The 26066-nt window shown below is 40.0% G+C and overlaps 1 protein-coding gene across 1 annotated transcript; it reads left to right on the top strand.

Moving 5' to 3' along the window:
• The first annotated feature begins 4986 nt into the window (after positions 1-4986).
• LOC106389486 (nicalin-1) lies at positions 4987-9642 on the top strand. Its single transcript, XM_013829753.3, has 14 exons — positions 4987-5360; positions 5446-5606; positions 5688-5791; positions 6015-6081; positions 7093-7185; positions 7255-7419; positions 7529-7669; positions 7746-7823; positions 8219-8331; positions 8458-8518; positions 8595-8762; positions 8854-8955; positions 9116-9205; positions 9284-9642. Exons 1-14 carry the CDS (start codon positions 5069-5071, stop codon positions 9344-9346), a joined length of 1698 nt encoding a protein of 565 aa, XP_013685207.1. The 5' UTR covers positions 4987-5068; the 3' UTR covers positions 9347-9642.
• Positions 9643-26066: the final 16424 nt, after the last annotated feature.

Below are 26066 nucleotides of genomic sequence, written 5' to 3'. Positions count from 1 at the left end.
GCCTCCGTTTTCGTTCCAATCCTCCACCATCTTTGCCACCTCCATCATCTTTTTCAAGGTTTTGGGCTCAAACATCCTCACTCCTGCTCGAATCCTAGGTTTCAATCCGATCATAAAAGCCATCTCAAGGACTTTATCCGTTAGCTCTGGTGCGTTAGAGGCTAACGCAATAAAATCCTTGCAATAGCTCTTAACGAAGCCTTTTTGTCGGAGCATGAGTAGCCTCTCACCCGCGTTCGTATCGTGACTCATCGCATACTGCTCCAACACCCTCTCCTTCATCTGCTCCCAAGTTGTGAATGGATGGCGCTCCCTCTCCCAACAGTACCAAACCAACGCCTCACCGAGGAAGCACATCCTCACCGATCGAAGCTTCTCTGCTTCCGTTAACTCCTCCAGTTCAAAATATTGCTCGATACGCATGACCCAACTCTCAGCTTCCTCACCATCAAAGGTTGGGATCTTGATCTTCCTCATCAAGTATCCATCTCGATCGTCTGGTGGTTTCTCCGGTCGTATCATGTTGGTGGTCCTCGTAACAGAACCCTCCGCGTTGAGGATCTGCAAGGGCTCTTGGATCGGAGAGTTTGCATGTACCAATCCTTCGCCTGAGCTTCCTCCTTTTACTCGTTCATCTCGCACAACACTCAAAGGAGGAACGAGGTCGTCGACGATCATTGGCTCCTTCTCCTTACGCCTCTTGATCTTGTCTTCCTCGTTCAACCTTTGAGCCAAACGCTCTAAGGAGTCAAATCGCGTCAGGTGCTTCCGGATCTCCTCAAGACCCTGCTCCAACGATGCGATCTTCCCCACGTCACGTTCAATGGATGCGATCTTACTCACATCCTTCTGCAAAGTCTCCACACCCTTCTTGACGCCAATCTTCTTCTGCGGAGCCATTGCGATTTGTTGTCCTTTCACGTACAAGGCTCTGATACCAAGTTTGTTAAGAGAACACCTGTAAAGCGCTTTGATCTAATGAAAAATGTTGTCTTATTCTCAAAGATCAAATAGAATTATAGAGATTTAAGATAATTTATAATGGAGACTCTCTCACCTCCCCCTCTCAAACTAGATGATCAATTCCTCGATACATTTTACAAGAAAGCAACAACTTAAATAGGAGGAGCCTCAGCTCACACATTCCTCGTGACACGCCATCCCATTCCGTTAGCGATCGCACGTATGGTTCCCTTATTCTTATCTACTCTTATCCTCTCGTGGCTTTCATTAAGTAGACTTCTAGAAGACCCATGTAGCCTTCCAGTACCTGTAGCAGGCTCAGTTGTCAGATGGGCCTTTGGACCTCTTCCTCTTCTGACAGTGATAGAGAATAGGAGGATGTCCTGCTCCACTGCTAACAAAACCCACCAACTCTCCATTAATCTGAACAAAATATAATGATGTCGTTACACAAAGTGAAATCCAGTGTATAAATTTAATTTGGAGGGAACTCTATGGCTGTTAATGTATTCAAGAGAATGTCTACTGAACCGAATCAAAAGCTTTTGATACGTCAATTTATAATGCACATCATTAGGAGACAGACTCCTTGTGATAAAGTTTTGTTGCTAAGAGTATATTATCGATAAGAAGTACGTCTTTCAAAACAACAAACTGGTTCAGACTTATAAAGTCTGGAAGAAGCTCCTTAAGATGGTTTGCAATAATCTTCGAGGTCGCTTTATATAAGATGGTAAAACATGATATGGGTCAGTAATCTTTCATTTCTTTAGCCCCAATCGTCTTTGGAATGAGATCTAGTATTGTAGTATTGATCCCCTTCGACAGATATACCTTCTTGGAAAAAGACGTAACTTCAATAATCAACTCATTTCCAACAATAGCCCATGCAGCTTTATAAAAATCTATTGTGTAACCATCTGGCCAAAAGATTTCCATTACGAATACCAAATAATACTGTAACGACCCGAATCCGGTCTCGGAACTCATTAGCCGGCTAAAGCCCAAGCAATACCCGAAGGCCCAAGATGTTTGTCTATAAATACCCATCTCCATAAGCTTATTTCCTGCAAAACAAAAAGATTAGAAGTTCAAGAAAGAGACGAGAGTTCAAAAAAGAGGAGTGTGATCTCTTGCAAAGTTGAGCCATGGTTGGAGCTCATCACGACCACCACACCCTGTGACATCACCAAGCTTGTCATCACTGTTCGCCGCCGTGGTAACCAGGAAACTGCCGCTTCCTTAACTTCAGTTTCGGACCATTCAGTAAATCGACGATATCTCACTGACCGTTGAGATTTTCACGCATGCAAGGCCATCATCGTGTTCCTCTCGTCCACACGAAGCCGTAGCCGCCGACCAGACCTCAATCGGAGTCCGGACGAAGCTGTACGCGCCCACGGAAATTGTGTCATCCGCGCGCGTGCATTACACGCGCCGCTGCCGGAAATCATGTCCGCCGCCTCTCCACCGTCAGCCGCCACCGTCCTCTGCCGCAGCTCCTCCGTCAGCCGCCACTGCCCTCCACCGTTGCCACCGGCGAACTTCCCGGTAAGACGACACCGCCCTCCGCTGTCGCTGCCGGTGAGCGTCGCCGGTGACTCGACCAACTCGGCCGAGTCGACTCGGTAAGTCAACTTGGTTGACTGGTTTGACCGGTTTAACTTAATTTTGTTTCGGTTAGGGTAAACCAGTCGGTTATGTCAAATTGATTTCTAGTCAAGGGTTGACCGGGTTGACCTATGACCAGCGGGTTGACTTTTCCTTTAACCTTGACCAGACCCGTTTCTAACCGTTCGAAGGGTGTTCAGACTCAGAATTTTGCCCTAATTTCAGATTTGGAGTCTATTTGAGAAGATGGAGTTCATAGCACTACTTTTCTATTGATAAGGTGAGGGTCTATTCCCGAACTTCTCGTACACGGCTTAGAACCTCGAATAAGTATAATTTATTTCTAATATGTTCCGTCTGTGTGAAATCGAGTCTGTCATTGTTTGTTTAGTTATTAGGTTCTTTGTTTAAACCGGAACTAGGGGGCTAGATGATTCAATATTGATTGCTTCACTTAAATGTAAAATCTTAGTTAGAATTTTCTGAGACGGATACAGAGACGGACTTCTGTATGCCGGATTGTATGGAGGTGCAACCAACTTTAGTCGACCGGTTGAGCTGTAGCCTGGGAGTGTCGATAAAGCGTCTACGGGCGGTGTGACCGAGCACTATCTTGGGAGTTTTGTTGGCCTGTTAGTGGGCAGCGAGTGTGCACCTCGCTAGGACCATTGTTTGTTGTTTAGGTACTTTAGGTACCGTGTTTGACATGTATTGAAATTAAATTATATTTATTCGGAGTGCTATGTCCGGGTCCATGGACTTCGAGGTAGCATCCCATACCTCACTGAGCGATTCCCCAGTCGCTCACCTCTCACTCTTCCCCATGTGAGACAAACAACTATGTGATATTTGGACGGATTTGGTGCTACTGGACTTTTCCTTCGGATTTTTATTTGGGCTTGGGTGAGTGAAATTGGGTTATGGGCTTTTATATTACGGGATATTATTGGTGGCCCGTCGTCCTTAGTGAGAGGGAGACGAGTGTCACATTGTTGTATGATGACGCGTCGGGGATGACACGCTGTCCTCCAGATAGGAGGTGACATGTGTCACAATTTTGGTATCAGAGTGAGATTCCGTCCCGGTTCCGTCCCCGGATGGCGGTCAGGGGATTCGGTTTTCAACGTTCTTTTTGTTTAAAAAATAAATTTATTTATATATTTTGAAATTCTTTTAGCACCATTCTGTCCAGTAATTACTAACTCAATTGTCTCTTTCTACGACGATGAATAAAATCATCATTATTCAACCTTCGGCTAATAGGGTCCCAGCCAGATGTTTAACAGTTGGGCAATGTCTCAGTTTATCATATTGCTCATGAGTTTATCAGTTTCTTCTGTCATTGTTCCGAGGTTATCCAAGAGTGGATACGTGATGTTTCTGCCGCCACCCAGGTTCAAGCCGTCGTTCCACGAGTTTTGCTACGAGAGATTATGGTATGAGATGTGAGCCATTGGTTGGCATGTATTATTTGCGTGTATGAGTCTATTGACTATTTTGGAGGTATGTTTAGTTGTAAACTCGTGGGAGTCGCTTTTGGATTGGGGGTGCAGCAGCTTGCGTAGTGTTGATATTGGAGTTACACTTGGTTTTGGTTGCCAGTTTTTGGCATTGTTAATCGTTTCAGAGATGTGTCAGTTAGGACGGCTGGCATATGACGTGAAAACTATTTATATTCATCGCGGTGTACCACTTATGCTTGGAGGGCTGATTTGTTCGGAGACTTGTCAGAGATGGAGCTACGTTTTTCTGATGTCGTGGCTGTGTAAGCCCACGCACGCCGGTCTTAACCAAATTTGAGCAGAGAAGCTGAGTTTTAAGAGAGAAGATGAAACTTTCTCTCGGTGGCTAGGTCTTTTTTAATGAAAAAGTGATGTAAATTTAATTATTTCTTCGAAGCAGAGTTTTTCATAGAACTTTCTCTCTGGCAACAGATTAAACGAAAAAATGATGTAAATTTAATTATTTTTCGGACATTCTCACCCCGCACAAGGTGAAAAAAAAATCAGAAACATAAGGACATGTGAAGTTCTGAGGACAATAATCGAATTAATACATGTTGTACATACTATATTCTATTTGATTGGTTTCTTATGGTTATTTTTTTAATTAATTTTTTTTTATGGCCAGTGCTCATAATTTCCCTTTATTTTATTCATAAAAACTAAAAAAAAGACAAGTTAATAGTGTTGTGGTGACTACTAAGACCATGTTTATCTCTAAGAAATTCATTTGGGTTTCTTAGATTTTTTTTTCTAAAAAAATAAAAAATAAAAAGTAAACTAATCACATGCCGGCATGAATTATTGGGGCCTGTGAAGAGGAAAGAAACTCAGTAAAATCAATTTTTAATTAGTAGTATTCGTAACAGGTGACGGTAAGAACCTAGAAGTACCCCTAATAATCGTGCTGTAAAACCCAATAGATGAAAAGAGATTTGAGTGTGGATCAAATCCGAGATCTCTTCCAGTTAGCAAAAAAACCCTAGATCCAGATGGCGGACGAAAAGAAGTCGAAGCAGAGAGATGGGTCCATGGTCTTCGAGTCCATGTATCCACTCCTAGCCCTCATGCTCATCCTCGTCGCTTGCGTCGATCTGTGCGACGCGGCCACTGTTGTAGATGTTTACCGTCTCGTCCAATATGACATCTCCGGCGTTCCTTTCGGCTCTCGTTTCTCCTCCCTCAACCACCACGCCGCCTCCCTCAGCTTCCAGCGCGGCGCCGATCTATCTCGCTCTGTACTTATCCTCCCACTCCGCGAACTCGATCTCGGATTCCTTCAGGGTAAGAGAGCAGAGCTGATTCGCACTTTAATTTGGATATATGGTTTCTGGGATTAGGTTTTCTTACACTGTGAAAATGATGGCAGATTACATCTCACAGAAGCAGTCTCTTGGGGGATTGTTGATTTTGCTTCCCCAGACGTTAAGACCTGGCAACATTGGTGGTGGAAGTGTTCTCTCTGAAACCCAAGGGTTCAGGAAATTATTAGCACAGCTTGAGAAATTACTTGTCCACGGCAACATACCTGTGAGTGTTTTCTTTCTTTTATGTTCAAAAGCACTCTCTTTTCTGTTTTTGCACATACCCCTAATGGTTTTATTCTTGCAGTTTCCTGTGTACTTTGCATTTGAGAATGAAGAGACTGATGCTATGTTGGCTGATGTTAAGAAAAATGATGCACTTGGTCAGCAAGCTACTGCCACCACAGGCGGGTTAGTCAACCATTTTCTCAATGATATTTATACTTGAGTATTCTCATTCTGTATAGGTAGAGTTCATCATGTTGGTTTCTTATAGAGCTTTTGAACTGTGTATCTATATTTGAGTATTCTCACTCTTATTATCTTCAACATTGTTCATTCCCATGGAGTTATTTTTATTATGTAACTTTTATATTTGAGTATGCTCATTCTATCTACAATAATTTGTTTTCAGATATAAGCTTGTTATCTCTGTATCCGAGCCTAGGAAAATTGCATCTCCCACCATCACTAATATTCAGGTAACTCGTTGAATTTTATTTTGTTTTGACACCTATGATAACTTCCTCTTTCGGTTTTTCAACTATTAGCTTGTTCAGTTTTACAACATCGGCTGGCTTATTTTATGATGACTATAGTTAGCTTGACAGTCTGTACATGCCTCAGCTGTGATTTAAAAAGCGCTAGGCGCACTAAGGCGATATGCTCCTAGCTTTGCGCCTTGCGCCATGGCGCATTAAATCGCTGGCCTTTGGGACATTTCTCAGTTCCAGAAAATTGTTTCAATTGGTTCTAAATTGGTTTAAAAAACTTTCATACTTGGTTCAATAAACCTTCTTCTTGGTTAATTAGTTTATTAATTGAGTTGGTTCATTAAAATAACATGAAATGCACATGGTTTAGTGAATTAAACCGGGCTGAGTTATTATTAGAGTTAATTTAGTCGTCTTCTTCACTTAAGAGTATGTAACAGAACGGCCGCCATGTCACGATTAGAACATATGACATGAATAAAGTTAGGTCAAAACATTATGTTTTGATAGGAATCTACAAGGCGCGCCTAAGATTTAAGCTAAAAGCGCACCATGGTGCGCGCCTTAGGGACCATACCCTCGCCTGTGAGGTGCATGGCGATGGGGCTGTCGCCTGAGTGCGCCTTGCGCCTTGGCGCATAAGGCGAGCGCTTTTTTAAACACAGTGCCTCAGTTGTTAAGTTTTGATGGTCTGATTTGTGGTAGGATGGTAGCTTGAATTTGTGTATTTTATTATCCAATTTTCCTGGAATAAATTAATTTCTTCAGTATACGATAAGCTCTTCAATTTTTTAGCAACTAGGGATCTGGTGTACACTCCCTCATTTTTAGGATTATTGAATCCAGGTTGAATAATATTATAACTTTATCCTAATTTTGATCTGCCCATTCCTTGTTACTTACTGATGTGGATATGTGCTCGCGCCCTCTCTAGTGCTGCTTTATTTTCGTTACCTACTTAACATACGGAAAGCCTGACAGGATTTGGTTTGTGTATAGGGCTGGCTTCCAGGATCAAGAGCAGAAGGAGATTCCAACCAGCTTCCAACAATTGCTATTGTTGCATCCTATGATACCTTCGGAGCAGCTCCTGTAAGTAACATGAGTAGTAGATATCCTTAACATTGTGGTAGTATGTACTTGAGTAACTTGTATCTGTAGGCACTATCGGTGGGAAGTGATAGCAATGGAAGTGGGGTCGTGGCGCTTCTTGAAGTAGCTAGACTATTTTCCACTCTTTATTCAAATCCCAAGACAAGGGGAAGGTACAATTTACTTTTTGCACTGACATCTGGTGGACCCTACAACTACGAAGGGACTCAAAAGGTACTGACCTTACTCCCTCATTCTACGAAAACCATTTCTTTCGTGCATTATTCGTTTATGCATTTGCTACCTTGTTAGTATTCTTCATTAAACATCATATCTCCTGCAGTGGCTGAAGAGCCTTGATCAGCGGATGCGTGAGAGCATTGATTATGCCATTTGCTTGAACAGTGTTGGCTCTTGGGACAATGAATTATTGGTTCACGTGTCAAAGCCTCCAGATAACGCCTATATAAAACAAATATTTGAGGTAAAAACAATTGTATATGCATCGTTGCAGTGACTAGCTGTTATGGTTCATTTCGTTAATGCATGCGTCTCTACAGGGCTTCTCTAATGTGGCAGAAGACTTGGGTTTTCAAGTTGCTCTGAAGCACAAGAAGATTAATATCTCTAATTCACGTGTGAGTATTACTTCAGTTACGGAATGATGCAAACAGAGTGCTATGTCATCAGTATTTCTTAGTTTCACATGCCCTTTTTCATATTGATTTTGGAAATCTTTAAGTGTCTAATCGACTGTTAGAACTGTGCTCAAATTTGGATAGTTGGAAGGTCCTAATTTTCAAATGCTATCTCACGAGTATGCTCCTCCGTCTTTACATTTTCAAATGCTAAATTTTGATGAAAACCTAATTTTGCTTTAGTTAATTGATAATATTCCTCACTTCCTTCATTGATTTTCTCATGTAGGGGTTGTTTGAGATATGTACACTATATTCTCTATCTGACAACAGTTGGATTCGCTGTTCTTTAAAGTGGATACTTTCTGATTCAATATGTGCTGCTGATTGTTAAGGTTGCTTGGGAGCATGAACAATTTTCACGACTCAGAGTAACTGCAGCCACTCTATCCGAACTTCCGACTCCACCTGAGTTACTGGAAAGTGCTGGAAGTCTGTCTGACACAAGGTAGTCTTTACAAAAAATCTTATCATTTGTTTTCTGCACTCTGACAAACTATATCAACGTATTCTTTCAATGTTTCATCCATCAAGAATTGACATTTTCCTTATACCTCAATGTTTTGTTCTGTAGGCAACTTGTGCATGATGATGCCATCATTAAGGGTGTCAAGTTGGTGGCTGAAAGCCTTGCTGTAAGACAAGCACCAAACTCAAGTACCTCTTATTGATTGCTGTTAACCGACTTAAATGTTTTCTTGTTTACGGCAGAGACATATCTATGGTCACCAAAGAAAAGACATCAAGATTTTTGCAGATGACAGTAGTTTGGCTGTAAATCCCTTTAATGTGAGATCATGGTTGGATCTTTTGTCACAAACTCCTCGGGTGGCACCGTTTCTCTCAAAGAGTGAACCACTAATCATGGCTCTGAAGAAGGTATCTGTTTCTCACTCACCACATTGTGTCTTGTTTCTGTTGACCACATTATTATGATTTCTGTGTTAAGTAATAGATTACCTCTTGGCAGGAACTAGAGGATTATACTGCTGAAGTGAGTGTTCAACATGAATCTTTAGATGGAATTTTCACCTTTTACGACTCAACAAAGGCTAGCCTTAACATATACCAGGTACGCTCATCATACTCTTTTTAAATATTAATATTTTGTCGTAAAACTAGCTTTTGTTCATGAGATTTAAAGTCCGTCTCACTCCACAAATCAAGTGAGAAACCAAACGCATTTTCTCAAGTTAATCGTTGCACCACTCTTGATGGTTGTGTGTATGTAGGTGGCGAGTGTAACATTCGACTTGCTCTTGCTTCTGGTGTTAGGATCATACTTAATAGTGCTTTTCAGCTTCCTCGTCATCACAACTCGGGTAAATATAAATAAACCGAATAATCTACTACAAACATGGAAGCAAGTTTAACTGAGAGGGGTTTAAAAATGATGACAGGGTGTGGATGACTTAATAAGCTTATTCCGCCGGCCTCCTTCCCGAAAAGTGAAAATGGTTTGAGCTTTCCCTCCCGGAATGTTACTTTACATTCTTCTCATCTGCGATTCACTCATCACATTTGTTTGGTGAGTCGTTAGAATCTGAATCATGAAGAGAAGAAGACTACGAAATGAGTTTTGGCTCTGCCTTAACTCTTTCTTCTGTTGTATGCCTCTGTTTATGTGGCTTTATTACTTGTCTTTCCATGAGCTGCAAAGAAAATAAAGATCAAATGTTGTAGTTCTTTATTTGTTTGGTTAAAATGATTTTTTTTTTCCTCCAAGCAAATTTGAATCGAGAAAATTTGACTCGCTTAACCAACCCTATCTTTTTCTCCTTCAACTATTGAACTCTAAACTCACCGAAACTATTCAGTTCTAAACTACTTTACATGGAAGCGGAAATGGAAGTGTTTTGAATTGTAGAAGTGGTTTAAAAAAAAAAAAAGAAAGGATACATGTTGGAAGCCTATATAAATATATATATATATATTTTATTTTGTAAATTCATATAAAATAAAATTCTAAAAATTAAAAGTGTCTAAACCACACAGATCCAACAAAATCTTAAATACTAAGCAACTCAGCTAAAAAACACATTTAATGTCAAAGATTAATTGTTTTACTCATTTTCATCTTCTCCATCAAACACAACAATAGCCTCTAGTTCTGGTTCATCAAGGGAAAGATCTTAAAACTCAAGTCTTCCTATATTAAGCTCATCCAAAAAATTAAATATGTCATCTCCAACATCTCACATCTTGCTAGGACCTTCTTTGCAAGCAGAACTCATTCTAGATAAGAGACGAAGATTAATATACATAAATATCAAATCTTCAACCCTTTGTGAGATAATCTTGTTTTTTGTTGTAGAATGGAAGAATTTATAAGTGGTCCAATTCCTTTCTTTCACAACATGAGGATGAAGAATGTTGTCCAAACAATTTAAATGCTAAGGCTTTAAGCTTTGGAGCTGAAGATTCATGAATATGCCCAAAGACTCTAAGATAAATCTATCATGGATTGCATCAACACTACCAAAATCTTCCAAGCTTAAATAGAAATTAGAATATTCAATGTTAACCTCTCTCCTTTCATCTTGATTTGGAAAATACTTCATGATGCAATTTTTCCTTTCTCTAGTAATCTCCAAATCTTGATGTGGAGATTTTCTATTGTTCTCGTCTCCAAGCCACCTTGAGATATAATGTAACGGCCCGGTTCCTGGCCCAAAAATTTTCATAAAAGAATGGGCTTCTCTACGGCCCATTTGACAAAGACCTAGGGTTCCCTTCCCCTTTCCTATAGAAAGAGATGCAACCTCCCTTTTGCCTCATACAGAAACGAAAGCGAAGCTCTGCAGAGAATTCCCGGAGACCAGAAACCCTAGCCGTCAAGCTCTCCCTTTCTCTCTTGCGCCGTCTCTCTCTCTCTTCTCTCTCTCTCTCCTCGCCGTCGCTCTCTCTGTCCTCGCCGTCGCACGCTCTCTCTCTCCTCGCCGGCGCCGTGTGGTGGTGGTGGTGACCGGATCTCAATCTCCTCTCCCTTGTCTCTTGTTTCCAGATCCGGATCCAGATCTAGGCTAAGGTGGAGTGTCTTGAACCCATCTTGTTCTCATGTACTGTATACTCCTTTATGTTGGAGTTAGGGTTGATTAGACCCTGTTTGAAAGCTAGGATGATAGATCATGATTATTGCTAGGATGTTAGATGAATGGAACACGATGCATAAGAACCCTCATATTGTTAAATGGGACTTAGTAAACTGAATTGGAGTTGTGGTAGCGATGATTGATTGGTAATTTATGCTTGTATGTTTGGATGTGTAGTCCCATGAGTGGTTTGTGATTAAAGCTAGAATGCTAGAGAGAAATGAATGCTAAGCTGATAGACGAGTAATGATTGTTAATGTTATTGAAGTAGAACTTGAGTGCATTGTGTATTGTGTGTGGCACCGATAACGGGTGGCGTCTAGTGAATGAGTCTAAGTACAAGTCTAAATGAAAAGGAAAGCGAATGAGAATGGGAAGGGATAAGTGAAAATGATAAGGATGTGAAAGGATAAGTGAAAGTATGAAAGAATAAGGTTACGGTTAAGCATGGGTGGGCAAAGCATATAGAGTCTAAGGAAAGTATGTGTGGCAGTAGTTCACACTAGGTATCCATAGGAGATGTGGCGAATCCACAAGAATATGGAAGCACCCATAGGAGATGTGGCGAATCCACATGAATATGGGGTAGAAGCCTAGTGGGAGCTACCCACTGATGATAAGAACGAAGTGCCAACCGCGAGAGGCAAGATATAAAAACGTGCATCATGGTCGGGTAACGGGGAGTTAAAGGTGTCATAGGATCGAGTCGGTCTGGTATGATGAGTCGGTTAAGTCTAGGGTTTAACGTGTGTGGCAATGAGTGAGTTCATTGTAATGATTGATCACTAGGTTGCTAGAAATGTATGGAATTGAATGTGGACAAATAGTGATGACAGTATGAAATGATAAAAATACATTACCTGATTGTAGTGGCTAGCCAGTCCTAGTTCCCGCATAGAGTAGTATAGAGTGTCATGCGGGCAGGCTGGTCTAGAGCCACTTCACTGAGTAACTTGTTGCTCACTCCTCCATTTCCATTTCCCTGTGCGCAGGACTGTAAGTAGAAGTATATGGATGTGGGTGTGACGGTATTTCAAAGAAGGTTATGCGCCCGTCGGCTCTCGGGACCAGTAACGGGACACGTAGGGTTGTCTAAATGAGTAGACACGTGTCCATAACGCCCTTTCGATAACCCCGGTCGGACGCCGGGGGATCGGACTGTTACATATAATATCTTCATCCAACAAAATAAACAACAATAATGTTACTTAAATAAATATCTATTTAAATTTTAGTTTGTAAGTTAATAAATCAAATGAACTAGAATAAACTTATAACTTACTTGGCTTTTAGAGAATATGCCATATAACATAGAGGAGTGTTACTCCTACTCTAACGAGATGTCAAAATAGAGTGCGCAACATTCCAAACAACTGAGTCATCTTCAAGTTCTTTCCTTTCCGTTACAAAGATAGCCTTTTTCACAGTCTAAATCATGCTTTCCCACTATTCATAAACAAGATGAAGTGAAGGCTTATCATTATCATCAGCTCTAATCACATTATGCATCAGCAAAGTGAAAGATAAAAGATATTCAATCTCATCCCAGAACATCTCATCTAATATTTTTTCTTCACTGCCGATGCTCTTTCTACACTATCATCTTTATAATCATCCCATTTAGGACTGGTCACCATTTGTTGTAACCCGGTTTTTATTTTCTTGAATCTCTTAAGCATCACAACAGTTGAAACAAACCTGTAAAAATAAACTTATATCTTAATTTAAAAAAAATAAAATAAATGTAATTAAAATTGAATTTACCAAAGAGAACACAAACCTTGTAGAACAATTGTAAGGAGGTTATGATCACAATTCTCTGTGAACATGACAAGCATCATTCCATGGTTCATAATGAAGTTCTTGATCCAAGTAACATATTTACAGATAGATTTTATCCAATAACAAGCATAATACACATCTCCATTGCTTCTTGTATTATAAACTGGTTCACATATGTTTTTGAGAGCAAGATTCAAAGTATGAACCACACATGGTGTCCATAAGATAGTAGGAAACTTAGCTGAAATAAGTGCACCAGCTTTTACACAATTTGAAACATTATCTTTGAGTATTTGAACAACATTCCATGTCCAACCTCCTTTATGCATTCTATGATCCTTTCTGCAATCTCCTCACCAGTTTTTGTTTCACCTTGAGTGTTGACTACTATTAACATCATTGGACCACTTTCATTTGCAGCACTCAAATTTAAGATATGTTTTCGATGAGGATATGACCAACCATCATTACATATGATGAATTCTTTATGTTTCCATGAATCCTTCAAAGGCTCCAAGTGCACTTCAATGTTCTTTCTTGATGTTTGGAGAAGTGTATTCCTCAAAGCATTATAACCAGGGGAACATATCCTGAAATTTGTGATGCACACACATATGAATTGCGATAACGAGGTTTTCTTGCAACGCTAAAAGATAACCCGTTTGTACGATATTCTAAATATTTCACCATCTCACAGCTCCCTAGCCTGATTGTTAAATGTTTTTTCTAAAGGTGAACCCATTTGTTTTCTCTTTGAATCAGACTCACTTGTATCAGGAAATTTGGAGTTCATGTCATAGTCAAGAGAAGAAGTAGATGCCTTTCTTGACGATGAAGGTAATGGAACTGACGTAAAAGGTGCACGTTTTATCATCTTTTTGCAATCATTAACCAATTCCTTCATGTTATCTCTTTGTTGCGGAGTAACTTTCAAGTATCCTTTGATTTCCTTAACTCCCTCTTGTAAAAGATGAGTCACAATTCTAGTATAAGATCCAAGATTTGTTTTATTGCAAAATTTGCATTCAAACCTTCATGATCCCCCTCCTATTATCTTTTCAATTTACATAAATCCACAAAGGTGCTTTATCATCCACAACATCATTATCAGATGGGTTCATATTCCTGAAAAAAATGTAAAAATTTAACCAAAAAATCAAACGTACCATCTGGACAAAAGCTTATCTTTTATATATATGTAGAAACAAAAAACTAGATTCTCTGTTATTTAATACCTAACATGAAACTTTAACTTTAGTTGCATAATCTATTTTCAATGTTACCTTCAATCATTACCAACCATTCATTCATCTAACTATTAAAAAAAGAAGCTCATGTTTCTGTAAAAGATAAAATTTCATCATCACTTCTACACATAAAGAAAAGCATTTGTTGATGAATGATTAAAATCAATAGTTTTGTTTTTGTTTTCTAGTGTCTATGCAAACAATTGATAAATATAAAGAACACACCTAAAAATAATCACTTCGGTTGTTCTTCTGGTTCCATTACGAAGAAGTAGAAAGATAGCTCCTACAAAGTATACATGAGATGAGAATGACGATTCATTATCCTAGTCTCTCCACTTTTTAATTATGGTTTTGATCAAGGAAATAAAACATAAAACTTTTAATGTTTTCTATTTTTTTTACGTTTCCAATATTAGTGTTTAACGTTTCCAAATTGGAATCACAGATTCCATTACGCTTCCAAAACCTATATTTTTGGAATTGCGATTCCATCACGCTTCCAACCGCTGCCGTCTCTGTTTCCAATTCAGAACCAGGAACTGTACGTTCAGAGACGCTTCCATGCAACATAGGTTCTTTTTAAAGTCACTATGAAAACATTAACTTCTCTAATACAACAGAAACCTGCGTGTGATTTCTTTTAGAGAACTTTGTTTTTAAGCCTAAAACACCTATTTCATTGTCCCAATAGGCTAAAACCAAATTTGTACCATTTTTACCTTTAATGTCTTTTTCTATTTTATCAAAACAAACAAAATAAATAATTTAAAAAAGAAAAAATAGGAACTATCAAAGAAATACTTATCTGAATGTAGAGGTATTTTTTTTGTTCTAAAAATGATTAAATAAAATTTTTATATTTCGTTCTACGGACTTTAGAATTACATTCTACAAAGTGAAAAATGAAATCCCCATACAGCTCTGCTTTCACCCGTTTCCGACGCCGAAGGAGCTCGAGCTCGCTGGCTCGCTGGCTTCGGGACCTATCTCGCTTCTGCATATCTGTTGTGTTTTTGGCCTTTCATCTGGATCTCCTCTCTGTTTTGTTCTCTCTCTCTCTCTCTTCTCGATGGGGAAAAATTTCTGCTTGATATACATCACTCGTTCCGGGCTCTGTTGCTCTGGAGAGGTCTGGTCAGATATGACTGAGGGCTGCCTCTGTTCACTGTGACCACCACTGGAGCGCCTCATCCTCTTTAAGTCCCAGATCTGCTAGCCTGGTCCCTCGCCGTCAAGGTCTTCACCGTAGAACGTCTCTCCTTCCTTTCCAACCCCTGCCACTAGCTTACAAAAGAGATTTAGTCTAAATATCTTCAAACTCCATTTTTTTCTCAAATCCATGCAAATCTTTAAAATCCACAATTCAATTAGAATAAGTCATCTACCAAATAAAAGTAATCTAAAATTTTTCGGAATGCACATTATATGTTTAACCTATCACTCTAAAATGTGTAGAATAAACAATCTACAAACGACTGTAAATCTAAAATCTGTAGAAATAGATTTCAAACATGTATTCTTATTTCTACATATAGTAAAATGTATATTCTACAGATAAGAATGAACAGTTGCAAAAATTTGGGAAGTGCGGTTATGAAAATAATTGTAAATATTTTTTTTTCATATCTTTAAAAATCGAATTTGTAACAAAATAAAATCAAAATTAGCCTTTGTTCTTCAAACTCCCATGATTTTTTCACAAAGTTTCTTCCATAATGCATATCTATTCTTCATGTGGTATATGAGAATTGGGTGCAGCTTCAGGTTGGGGATTCTCTGCGATAAAAAGAAAGGTGGAATGTTACTTGCTTTGAAATTGAGCTCCATTTTTGAAGACTTACAGAGAATAGTTGTAGAGAATTTTTGTTTTGAAAAAACTGATGCTGATTTGGAGTTGAGTTATCTACCTATTGGGTTAATCAGTACATCAGGTTGTCCACATGTGATCAATCGAAACAATAGCCAACTGAAAATTTACAAGGGTTTTGTAAAAAGAATCAGGAAACTAGATTGTGTGTCACCAATAAAGCTAAGGATGGAAATCAAAATAAAGTCGACATTGATCTTTATAAGGTGCCAACTGAATCAACTACTGGTGAAGAAGAGCGCAATTTTTCTAACAATGGGGACGATTCAAGGGCTGATAATGTCAGCTCTGATATGCATAACGAAAAGAAGAAAGGAAAGATGAAGCAAGTCGGCGTTGATGGAGATGATTATGATGCTGACACCATCATCTCTGAAAAAGAAAACAGAGAAAATTTGTCAAAGAGCTCCCTGGTCGAAATTGTTAAAAAAAAATATCTTTTCTCCACAAAACAGTTTTGAAGGTGAGGTTTGAGATATGTGCATTGAAGTATAACTTTGACTACAAAACTATTGATTTCACTCAAATTACCCTAAGAAGTGAATTACTCTCTCAAATAAGAGGTTCAGTTATAGTACTTAGGGATCAAATCCACAAGAAGCTAGGGAATTTAATAAATCTAATCAGACTGATTAAGCTAGGTTGATTATGATTAAATGTAAAAAGCAGGTTTATGAGCAAGGTAGTTGCTCGATTGATTTGATTGGGTTTTTGGTGCTTTAGATGAAATAGCTAGACTTTGGGTTTCTATTCAGGTAATCAGGATTATAATCCTACAGATGCCTAACAAGTTGTATGCATGATATTATACAGCTCAAACTCTTATAAACAAACCGATCGGCGTTCGCCTCTAGGTTTGTCTATTGACCAGATATAAGTGTCGATCGATGATTCTAGAGGAATATCGATCAATACACCTTTTGCACCGTCGATCGATTATTCTATAGGAATATCGATCGACGCATTCTTAGTCCAGCTTTACGCGCGGGTTGAATTATGCTCACTAGGCTTCATAGATCAGCTTTTGCCTTACTCTAGCAATCGTAGCTCAAGTAGGACGGATTCAGGGTATGATGCAAGTCATGACTTGAGTCTACAACTCCTAGGGCAAGTTCTAGCTAGCTAAACTAGAAACATGCATTAATGACAATGCTAATGATGAATATCACAACTTAGCTATCTATAGTTGGGGCTAATCCCTCATAACCAATTTAAACCCTAAGTCTAACAATAGAACTACTCAGACATGGCTAAGCAATTCATAACATCAATTAGGTATAAAAAATGCATAGATAAATAGATAGATATTAATGGAGTTTCAATCACAAATCTCTTTGGATCTTCTCTCCAACTCTACTAAAATCCTAGAAAACCTTTGCTATGAAAATAAGAAAACAAAAAAGCACATTTTGTCTCTAACATGTTGGCAAGCTATAAATATTAGGTTAAAACTCGTCAGGGGTAATCTTGTAAATTGATGAAGGCTTGGGCTCTAAGTCGGCTGGAACCAAACAGGCTTTTGCGCACTTCATCATCGATCGATGTCACAGGATGTGCATCGATCAATTATTGTCTCTGAATGTCGACCATTGGTCTTGCTCGATGGTCAGCTCGGATGCTTTCTCCAATTATCTCCAAAATGCTCCAAAATCATCACTTTCTTCCAAATCAGTCCTGATCCTATAAATATACTAAATAGACTCTAAAACATAATAATTAGTTATTAAAACACTTATAAACCATGGCAAAAAGTGGGCAAAATCCATGGCCTATCAACTACCCGAGACTTACCCTTCTGCTTTTTCTCAAGCAAAACAAACATGCAGTCTCTCTGAAAGAGGTTTGAAAACAGCAGGGACTCACATATTTAAAACTCATAATCATCACCTTAGAAAATCCTAGTCTCAGAAGCACACTATATAATATCCTAGTCTAGCAACCAAATTCACCTAATCAACAACTTAGCAAATTAGGGCTGACAATCCCCTCTCCCAACCTCAATTCTTGCATAAATAAAAGTGTAGGCTTTACCTTGGGGGTATCGATCACAAGATGCACGGATGCTCAAACATGTATCTGGACCTGCAAGTAAATAAGAGTTCATTTCCTCTCTCTCTACTAATTTCTCTCTCAGTTAAAGTCTGCTTATATTGCAAGATCATTGACCAAGATTGGACATACTTCCATGAATCAAGCTTTAATGGTTTTAGCCACCAAATCCTGTTCACTTCTTTTTGACATGTATCCTAGGATTATTTGTGAATCAAACCTTAATAGTTGTAGCCACCAAGTCTTGTTCTAATCTTTTACCTATAGAATTCTTATGAATCAAATCTTGATGGTTGTAGCCACAAGACTTATGAATCAAATCTTGACTCAATAAAAACTTATTTTTGAAAACATTTTAATAAGACTTATGAAATAAACTAATATTAGTAAACCTCCCCCAGACTTAAACTAAACTGCTCCCAGTGTATATTCAGTCGGATTTATGGTGAAAACTAAAGCAAAAGGACTCAATGTAACAAGTTAGAATGATATACCAGACCGGAGTAGATGTCGATCGTTGTAAAGATGTTGTCATCAGTCGCGGAAGGTGATGTTCTGTCGATCGATGTCGGCAGTGTTTCGTTGGTCGATATTATGGGCAATCGTCTACTCGGATCTCTGTTTTTTTTTATGACCTGCAAAATTTTTAAAACTAACATAAGTATTAAACTAATAAAAACCAATTAGAAATTACCTAATAGTGGGTTGCCTCCCACTCAGCGCTTTGTTATAGTCATTTAGCTTGACTATGGAGGTGATTTGGCTAGTAATGTGGAAAGCTGGTACTTGCTGGGAAGCAAGTTTCCATCTATTCTCTGCTCTTGTTGAACCATGTACCAGTGAAGTCTCTCATTGCCTTGTCTCCTCTGCGCCAGTTGTCTTTCATTTTTGAAGTTGTATGCTCTATCCTCTGCAATATGTCTCCAAGACATTCAAGTTTGAACTGATGTCTCACAAGTGTGGCGTATGTGTCAGCTGAGATCTCTTCTCCATGGTCGTTTATATCAGACATATCTGATTTCACCTTTGGTACTAGCCCTCCTCGGTATGTAGCTTCGTCGATCGATTTCCTTCTGTGACTGTCGGTCGATATGTTGATGCGTCATTCGATCGATGTCGATGCCTCTAGTTCTGTCTGAGAAGTCAAAGAACTGATGGCCAGGTCCCATAGGAAATATATGTCATCACATATCTTATAAAGTCTCTCTTCTGCTACTCCCAGAGTTCTGTAGATCTCTTCTACCATCTGATCAATCTCTGCTCTGGTGTAAGAATCTGGTTGACACTTCATCGGATTTGATTGTGACGGGTCAGCGTCGATCGATGTTGGAAGGTTTCTGTCGATCGATGCTGGTGTAGTTGCTTCGGCCGCATGTTGTGTCTGCATTCTGGCTATGTCTTGCCTCATCTCCTTCATGCATGTAGTCAACCAACTGATGCTATCATTCAGCGGGTAGTAGACACCGTCAAGCTTCATCTGGAAGTCATCTTCATTCTTTTCTTGTGCTCCACAGATTCCATAAAGCATCTCATTTATCTCATCCTTGGAGTAGATTTCTGGTACTAGCTTGGTCTGTGTGAATGACCTAGCATGTTCTGGAAGACATAGGTAGTTGTGCTCGTCCATTGAAGCTCTTTCCAGAAGATTTCTGATATCATCTTTGGATACACGGATGATGTGTCCATCTACATCTCAGGCATGTCCATGATCATCTCTGTAGACTCCATACTTATCCTTCTCCGCCCAGTGGAATATCCTAGTTCCATCACGGTCATAGGCTCTTTTTCCAAACTCGGGGAGTCTGTCGATCGATGTTGGGTCGTCAATGTCGATCGACGGTCGAGTATGCTGTCGATACTTTAGCTGGACAGTAATCTACTCCACCAGCTGTGTTGTAGGATTCGTTTGCTACTCTCTGCTGGTGCTCTGGAATGTTGCATTGTTTCATGAAGATATTTTCTGCTCCATTAGCCATCTGAAGGATGTATGCAATGTCCTCTCTAGATACTTGCAGCGCATGCCCATCTGTTGCTTTTGCATAGCCTTCTGAATCTCTGAAAATACCAAACTCATCCGGTTTTAGATAGTTATTATTCTGTTTAGCTTTTTCTCTTACAATGGATGGTGGTTGTGAATGAATGTCGATCGATGTGGAGGCTTTGATGTTGATCGATGGGTGTTTAGTCCTGGTGAAAGGACGATAGAAACGGGTGCCTCTTCCACAAGCTTCTGCAAAGAGTGAATCTGTATCTGAGCATTCCTGGTGGTTGAGAAGTTCCTCAGTTGTGAAACCTTCATGTAACTCGCTTGCTCCTGGATCATGTACTGCTGTTTCTACTGCATAGCTCTCGTGATAGAGATCATCTGCCCAACTACCAATTGAATAATCTCCTTCTTGTGCACGGTCGACTCCATCGTCGATCAATGTGTAGTAGGCAATATCGGTCGATGATCGTTTACGGTTTGTCTGGTGATGATGAGTGTCGATCGATGTTAGGATGGTTCTATCGATCGACGTCGCATTCCTTATCCGATAGGAATGGTGGAGAAGTCTATCTTCTTCAGTACGAATTCCTATATACTCTATAGCTCGTTCCTCCTCATAATCCTCATCATACTCCTTTGTATGCAGAGTAGCTCTGACTAAAGGTGTTGCAGTGTGTACTGCAAGGGTGGGATTGTAGTAGTCATTCTCCCAATCGTCCGGAATACTGTCGATCGATTCTTCGAGGTGATTGTCGATTGATTTCTGATTGGCACTGTCGATCGATGTCTGGGTGTGAGTTTTGATCGATGCGGAATACTCTGTCTCTAACTCAGCTCCACAATGACATGCTGCTATGAGTCCTGGATTATTGATTCTTCTGGAGGACGTCTGTGGCTTTGTTACTGGAATTGGATCGTAGTGGACATGTGGGTCTATGAGGGCTAGGCTCAATCGGTTGGTTTGCATGTTGCATACTGCTCCTACTATTGACAAGAAAGCTCTTCCAAGTAACAAAGAAGAGTTACAGTTCAGCTTGATATCCAAGACATGGAAATCAACTAGAATGAGGGAATTACTAATCTGCACCTCAAGGTCTCTGACAATTCCTCCTGAGCTCCTCTGAGAACAATCCACAAAAATGAATGATTCCTTGGAAGGCTCCACTTTCAGACGTAGATGGTCTGCCATAACCCTTGGTAAGATGCTGACGGATGCTCCTGTGTCATACAATGCATGTGGGAACTTAATACCCTTCACCATACATGGTATCGCAAACTTCCCAGGATCACTCTTCTTCTTCAGTGTAATCATGTTTTTCATCTTATCTCTAGCCTCATAGAACATTCTCCTAATGTCCTCTTCAGTCTCCCTAGTCTCTCTGAAGAACATCTACAATATGTGGGTAAAGTAGGCCTCCTCGAATGGTTCCTCCAGTGGAATCCTAAGGACTCTCTTTCGAAAAATTTCCATCTCCTTCTCATTAGCTCTCCTCTTCAGATGCTGGGCAACCTTTTCCTTTCTCTTCCTTAAGGTTCTCCCCATAGGAGCCTTATCAACTTCCATAGGCTCTGCTGCATCCTCTGAATGTGTACTAGTGGTCTCTCGTGGTTAGCTTAAGGTCTGGGTTGTGGCCTGAGTGCATTGATTCGGGTGATGTCTATCTTTGGTAACTGCACTCGGTATGTGAGAAGTGCTCGTCGATCGATGGGTGCTGGAGTTTGTCGATCGGTGGCGGTCTCTCGTTGTCGATCGATGGTGGTCTCTCGTTGTCGATCGATGGCGGTCTCTCATTGTCGAACGATGGCGGTCTCTGTTTGCCGATCGATGTTGACACAAACAGGGCTGGGCGAATGTGGGTGTCTTGCTGCGAACTCCTCGTGAGTCATGATTCTCACGGCATTGCACAATGCAGTCTACTCTGTAGGTGTCGTCGATCGATGCTCTGGAGAGGCTGTAGATCGGTTCTGGTTGAAATCCGTCGATCGATGTTTGAAGTCTAACGTCGATCGATACCAATGTGATCCGCTGAAACTCATCGAACTCTCTACTTTGAAATCTCTTTCTTGCAGCTTCTCATGCTTCACCACTTGCCAGAAACCATCATCTATGATGGCATTCATGTGGTGCTTCATTGCATCATCTCCTACCCCCTTGTTAAGGCTTCTTGCCTCTTAACAACTTCTCCTGTCTGAACTACCTGCATCTCCAGCTTCTTCACATGAGTGCTCAAAGTCTCAAACTTTGTATTTAGGTTGTTGTAGACAGAATCAATCTTCCCATTGAAGTCCACCGTCATGCTCTGCTGTCCTTCAAGAAGTCTATCAAGCATTGCTTCAATCTTGCTATCCTGAGTAGGTGGTGGTGGCTTCTTGTATGATGAGTTTCCATAACTCATGTTGTTCTTGTTGCTGTAGTTGCTGCTGTAGGGTTTCTGGTACTGCGAACTCTGGTTGAAGTTACTCCTCTGTCCATTGCCATAGAAGTTTCTGTTCCCACTCTGGTTTCCAGAACCCTGGAATCCAGCTCCATTGATGAAGTTCACTTCCTCCTCTACTTCTGCTCTATCCTCTGTATGTACAACATTTGCATCCTCTACCAAGGAAACCTGCTTCCTGAGAAGCTTGTGAACACTGTCTAGCTTTGCTTTCACCTCATCCATCTAGTCCTTCCCAAGGATGGGTGCAGATCTCTTTCTCTCAAAATAAGTGTTTTTGGTGCTATTGTTGGATGCCAAGTTCTCAATAACTCTCACAGCCTCTTATGGATTCCTAGTGTTGAAGTTCCCATCGTTGGAAACATCAAGATCTATCTGATACTGCACTGCGATGCCTTTGAAGAATGTACTGAGCAGCTGTGCTTCATTGAATCCATGGTGTGTATAATCTCTCTGGTAAGAATTGAATCTGATCCAAGAGCTTCTGAATGATTCTGTAGGCTCCTGTGCGAATATTGCAATCTTGCTCCTCAAGTCTTCAGCACGCGCTTCATCAAAGAAATTACGCAGGAATGCCTTCTTGATGTCGGCCCAGGATGTAAGAGATCATGGTGGTAACTGTTTAAGCCAATGCGAATCCTCTCCAGCAAGTGAGTACTTGAAGAACTTGGAGAGTAGGTAGTCCTCAGGGAGTCCATTGACTTTGATAGCAGATATAAGATCCTTGAACCTCTCCAGATGGTCCATTGGATGCTCGTGAGATAACCCACATTAGGGTGTCTGTCCCATGAGTGTGTAGTACTGCGCCTTCAACTCGAAATCGCCTCTCTGGATAGCTGGAGGACGAATAGCTGATCTGTTGGAATATAACTGATCTGGACGGTTGTAATCAGCCAACGTTCTGGGTCGAGCAACCTCATCTACAGGTTGAGCAGCTCCTATAGCATCAGTATTGGGCTCATGGATTACAGCCCCCTGAGCATCTATCCTCTGACTTGCTGCATTACGCAGATGACCCTCCTGGTCATGCATGTATCCATTATAATCTCGTACAAGAATTATGGTCGCAACCATGTCTCGCGGCTCAGTATTGATCGATATTCGGACTCAAGTATCGATCGACGTCGGATGGAAGATATCGGTCGATGGAAGAGTAGCTTCAGTCGATGGTGGTGAGCGAGTGCCGGTCGACGAAACTGGTGTCTGGGTCAACGGTGGTTGGCGAGAATCAAGCAACGAACTAGTTTTGTTGTCGATGGATGAGGAGCGTCTTTCTTTGCGGATTGAACGTTCCAACCTTGCAGGATCTGATGAGAATAGCAGTTGAGATTCCTTGTTGCTTCTGGTACCGCTGGGCATGCACCTGGAAAGACAAGAAAAATTTTGTGTCAGAAAGTGGTTTTAAAGAAGTAACCTAGACTAAATCAGACTAAATCTGTAGGCGATCTACTCTCCCTGGCAACGACGCCAATTTGATCTCACTCAAATTACCCTAAGTAGTGAATTACTCTCTCAAATAAGAGGTTCAGTTATAGTACTTAGGGATCGAATCCATGAGAAGCTTGGGAACCTAATAAATCTAATCAGACTGATTAAGCTAGGTTGATTATGATTAAATGTAAAAAGCAGGTTTGTGAGGAAGGCAGTTGCTCGATTGATTTGATTGGGTTTTTGGTACTTTAGATGAAATAGCAAGACTTAGGGTTTCTATTCTGGTAATCAGAATTATAATCCTACAGATGCCTAACAAGTTGTATGCATGATATTATAGAGGTTAAACTCTTATAAACAAACCGATCGGCGTTCGCTTTATAGGTTTGTCTATTGACCAGATATAAGTGTCGATCGATGATTCTAGAGGAATATCGATCGATACACCTTTTGCACCGTCGATCGATTATTCTATAGGAATATCGATCGACGCGTTCTTAGTCAAGCTTTACGCGCGGGTTGAATTTTGCTCACTAGGCTTCATAGATCAGCTTTTGCCTTACTCTAGCAATCCTAGCTCAAGTAGGACGGATTCAGTGTATGATGCAAGTGATGACTTGAGTCTACAACTCATAGGGCAAGTTCTAGCTAGCTAAACTAGAAACATGCATTAATGACAATGCTAATGATGAATATCACAACTTAGCTATCTATAGTTGGGGCTAATCCCTCATAACCAATTTAAACCCTAAGTCTAACAATAGAACTACTCAGACATGGCTAAACAATTCATAACATCAATTAGGTATAAAAAATGCATAGATAAATAGATAGATATTAAGGGAGTTTCAATCACAAATCTCTTTGGATCTTCTCTCCAACTCTACTAAAATCCTAGAAAACCTTTGCTATGAAAATAAGAAAACAAAAAAGCACATTTTGTCTCTAACATGTTGGCAAGCTATAAATATTAGGTTAAAACTCGTCAGGGGTAATCTTGTAAATTGATGAAGGCTTGGGCTCTAAGTCGGCTGGAACCAAACAGGCTTTTGCGCACTTCATCATCGATCGATGTCACAGGATGTGCATCGATCAATTATTGTCTCTGAATGTCGACCATTGGTCTTGCTCGATGGTCAGCTCGGATGCTTTCTCCAATTATCTCCAAAATGCTCCAAAATCATCACTTTCTTCCAAATCAGTCCTGATCCTATAAATATACTAAATAGACTCTAAAACATAATAATTAGTTATTAAAACACTTATAAACCATGGCAAAAAGTGGGCAAAATCCATGGCCTATCAACTACCCGAGACTTACCCTTCTGCTTTTTCTCAAGCAAAACAAACATGCAGTCTCTCTGAAAGAGGTTTGAAAACCGCAGGGACTCACATATTTAAAACTCATAATCATCACCTTAGAAAATCCTAGTCTCAGAAGCACACTATATAATATCCTAGTCTAGCAACCAAATTCACCTAATCAACAACTTAGCAAATTAGGGCTGACAATCCCCTCTACCAACCTCAATTCTTGCATAAATAAAAGTGTAGGCTTTACCTTGGGGGTATCGATCACAAGATGCAAGGATGCTCAAACATGTATCTGGACCTGCAAGTAAATAAGAGTTCATTTCCTCTCTGTCTACTAATTTCTCTCTCAGTTAAAGTCTGCTTATATTGCAAGATCATTGACCAAGATTGAACATACTTCCATGAATCAAGCTTTAATGGTTTTAGCCACCAAATCCTGTTCACTTCTTTTTGACATGTATCCTAGGATTATTTGTGAATCAAACCTTAATAGTTGTAGCCACCAAATCTTGTTCTAATCTTTTTCCTATAGAATTCTTATGAATCAAATCTTGATGGTTGTAGCCACCAAATCCTATTCGAATTCCTTTCCTAATTTATTATCTATAATTATATTATACATATATATATATATATATATATATTATTTCGAAATAGAGAGAGAGAGGGTGATAAATCTACACAAGGCTTTACCTTCCAGACTTGTTTGAAGAATCTGATCCCATATATACCAAACCCCAAGACAAGCAGAGTTGAACTCAATTAGGTTGGAGTAGCTTTGGTTCCTTCAAACATTCTCATCAAGTGTAACATAGTTGACAGGTTGATCCACTTTGGTATCTTTAGTGCCATCTGCAACTAGTACGTCTACAATGGTGTTGTTAGATAATAAGCAAATATTTGGAGGCTAATCCCTCATAACCTATTTAAACCCTAAGTCTAACAATAGAACTACTCTGACATGGCTAAACAATTC

The sequence above is a fragment of the Brassica napus genome, chromosome C3 (assembly GCF_020379485.1).
Source record: "Brassica napus cultivar Da-Ae chromosome C3, Da-Ae, whole genome shotgun sequence".
Classification (NCBI taxonomy): domain Eukaryota; kingdom Viridiplantae; phylum Streptophyta; class Magnoliopsida; order Brassicales; family Brassicaceae; genus Brassica; species Brassica napus.
Note: the sequence above shows the minus strand (reverse complement) of the source record. Positions and strands in the feature narration are given on the sequence as shown.

What these genes read in the sequence shown, in the direction of transcription:
- LOC106389486 (XM_013829753.3), top strand. Translation starts at nt 5,069, where the DNA reads ATGGCGGACGAAAAGAAGTCGAAGCAGAGAGATGGGTCCATGGTCTTC. An exon ending in GGAAGTCTGTCTGACACAAG is followed by an intron (nt 8,332 to 8,457) that starts GTAGTCTTTACA and finishes TTTGTTCTGTAG; the next exon opens with GCAACTTGTGCATGATGATG. An exon ending in TCCTCGTCATCACAACTCGG is followed by an intron (nt 9,206 to 9,283) that starts GTAAATATAAAT and finishes AAATGATGACAG; the next exon opens with GGTGTGGATGACTTAATAAG.